At 18.3% G+C, this 2,471-nt stretch overlaps 1 protein-coding gene across 1 annotated transcript; it reads left to right on the top strand.

Moving 5' to 3' along the window:
* Positions 1–364: 364 nt before the first annotated feature.
* PRSY57_1419200 (YTH domain-containing protein, putative) lies at positions 365–2,104 on the top strand (the record flags this gene model as incomplete). Its single annotated transcript, XM_012909804.2, has 1 exon — positions 365–2,104. One exon carries the CDS (start codon positions 365–367, stop codon positions 2,102–2,104), a length of 1,740 nt encoding a protein of 579 aa, XP_012765258.2.
* Between the last annotated feature and the right edge of the window lie 367 nt (positions 2,105–2,471).

The raw sequence follows: 2,471 nt of genomic DNA, 5'->3' as shown, positions 1-2,471 counted from the left end.
AATAAAAAAAAAAAAAAAAAAAAAAAAAAAAAAAAAATATTTTTTTTAAAATAAAAAAAAATAAATATTTTTTTTAAAAAATATTTTTAAAAATTATAAATTTATAAAAAAATTTTTTTTTTTTTTTTTTTTTTTTTTTTTTTTTTTTTTTTTTGTTGATATTATGTAAAATATGTTAATATTTATGCATTGTTTTATTCATTATATTTATAAATATGAATGATTTGATTGTATGCATAAATATGTAAAAATTAAAAAATAAAGAATTTATAAAAATTAATCCTATTATATATATATATATATTTATTTATTTATTTACGTAATTTTTTTTTATGTTTAATAATAATATATAGGTTATTCAAAAATGATAAGGAATAAAAAGAAAAGAAAAAGAAACATTTATGATTTGTATACAGAGATGCAAAAAGAGAATTATGAAGATGAAGAGAAGAAGATATGTTATATAGATGATGGAACGATAACTTTAGAAAAGCAAGTGAAGATGAGATTAGAAGAGCAAACAAATTTATTGTCAATTAAAGGTATTGATCGAGTGGATATAAAACAGAAAAAAGGAAAACATTCCATTATATGTATTCATTATATAAAAAATATGTGTATGAAAAATTTATTTTGTAATTATTTACATCAATTAATATATTCAAGAATCCCTACTTGTAAAAATTATATAAAATATAATTATTGTGCTGATAGAGTAAGAGGTTGTTGTATGTTCAGACATACGTTAGACAATTCTAATAATAATTTATATTATAATGAAAGTAAAGATGAATATCTAGATGATGCCTTAAAGTTTTTACATGAAAAAAATATTTGTGTTAATTATCTTCTAGGATTTTGTAGTTTAGGTTATAATTGTAGAAAAATTCATAAACCAAAGAGTAGAAGATATATAAATATTATAAGTACTTTACCAAAATTTTTTTTAGATTCAATATTAGTTAATAAACATTTATATACACATTTATATAATAATCCTAAAAAACTTTCCAATGATATGAATAAATTAAAAGATGCCTTAATAATATTAAGTGGAGAAAAATATATAGACAAAAATGTAAGTATAAATAAAAATGATAATATTGATCTTTTGAATAAAGATGTAATACAAAATAATAATATATTTAATAGTAATCATATAGATATAGGTAATGAAAATAATATATCCCATGGAGATATAAATAATGATGGTAAAAATAAGAAAGGTGTATCCTTTCTTCCTGGTTATAATAATGTTGATAATAAAAATAATAAATATATTAATGAATATATAGATGATAAAAATATAATAAATAATAAATCTTCTCATATGAATATTGAAAAGGGATATTTTCATAATAATATTCTATTACAAAGTATTGATAATAATAATAATAATATGCTTAATAATAATAGTAATAATTTAATACAAGAGAATAACATAAATATACCTAACGTATATGATTTAAATAATAATTTAATAGTAGCAGAGAAAATGAAAGTTTTCATTATAAAATGTAATCAAATATCACATTTATATTTATCTATATTATATGGTGTTTGGGCTACTGGAAAAAATAATACTAGAAAATTTGTAAATTTATTTAAAGATAATTATACAATCATCTTCTTATTTTCGGTTAATGAAAGCGGAGGATTTCAAGGATATGCAAAAATGGTTACAATGCCGATCAAAAATTTATATGAAAATTTATGGGGTCCTATAACAAGTCGTTTAGGTGGGAATTTTCGAATCCAATGGATAAAAATGGCCAAAATAGATTTTGATAATTTTAAACATATTGTTAATCCTTATAATGATAATTTACCATTAAAAAAAAGTAGAGATGGTACGGAACTACCATTAAATGTAGCAAGTATCCTATGTAATAAAATGAATGATATGCCAAATGAAGATTTCTTAACAGGGACTATATATGAATTTAAAAGAAGAATAAATCATTCATCCTTTTTTATTAACTTACATAAACAAAATATCTTAAATACTAATACTATGTGGGATATTCTTATATTTAATCTTAATCAGAAATCGGACTGTACTAATATAACCTTAATTGATGGAACGGAGCAAAACATAACATAAATATAAATGAATGAATAAATAAATAAATAAATAAACAAATACATACATAGATAGATACATACATATAATTTAAATTATGTAAGAATTTTTTTTGTTTAAATAATGCTTCTTTTTCTTTTATTTTTTAAGTAATGCTTTTTTTTTTTCTTTTTTTTTTTTTTTAAATATAATGTTTTAAAAATTTCAACTCTTATAAATATAAAATATGTAGTAATATATAATCTTTTAAATAAACAATTATATATATATATAATTATATATATATTACGGTGTTGTATATATAATAAGAAAAAACATCAATCCCTATAAATATATAAAGATAAGTCAAAAAAAAAAAAAAAATATACCTCAGAATACAACATTATTA

This window comes from Plasmodium reichenowi, chromosome 14 (genome assembly GCF_001601855.1).
Source record: "Plasmodium reichenowi strain SY57 chromosome 14, whole genome shotgun sequence".
NCBI lineage: Eukaryota > Apicomplexa > Aconoidasida > Haemosporida > Plasmodiidae > Plasmodium > Plasmodium reichenowi.
This window is presented reverse-complemented; position numbering and strand designations above follow the sequence as displayed.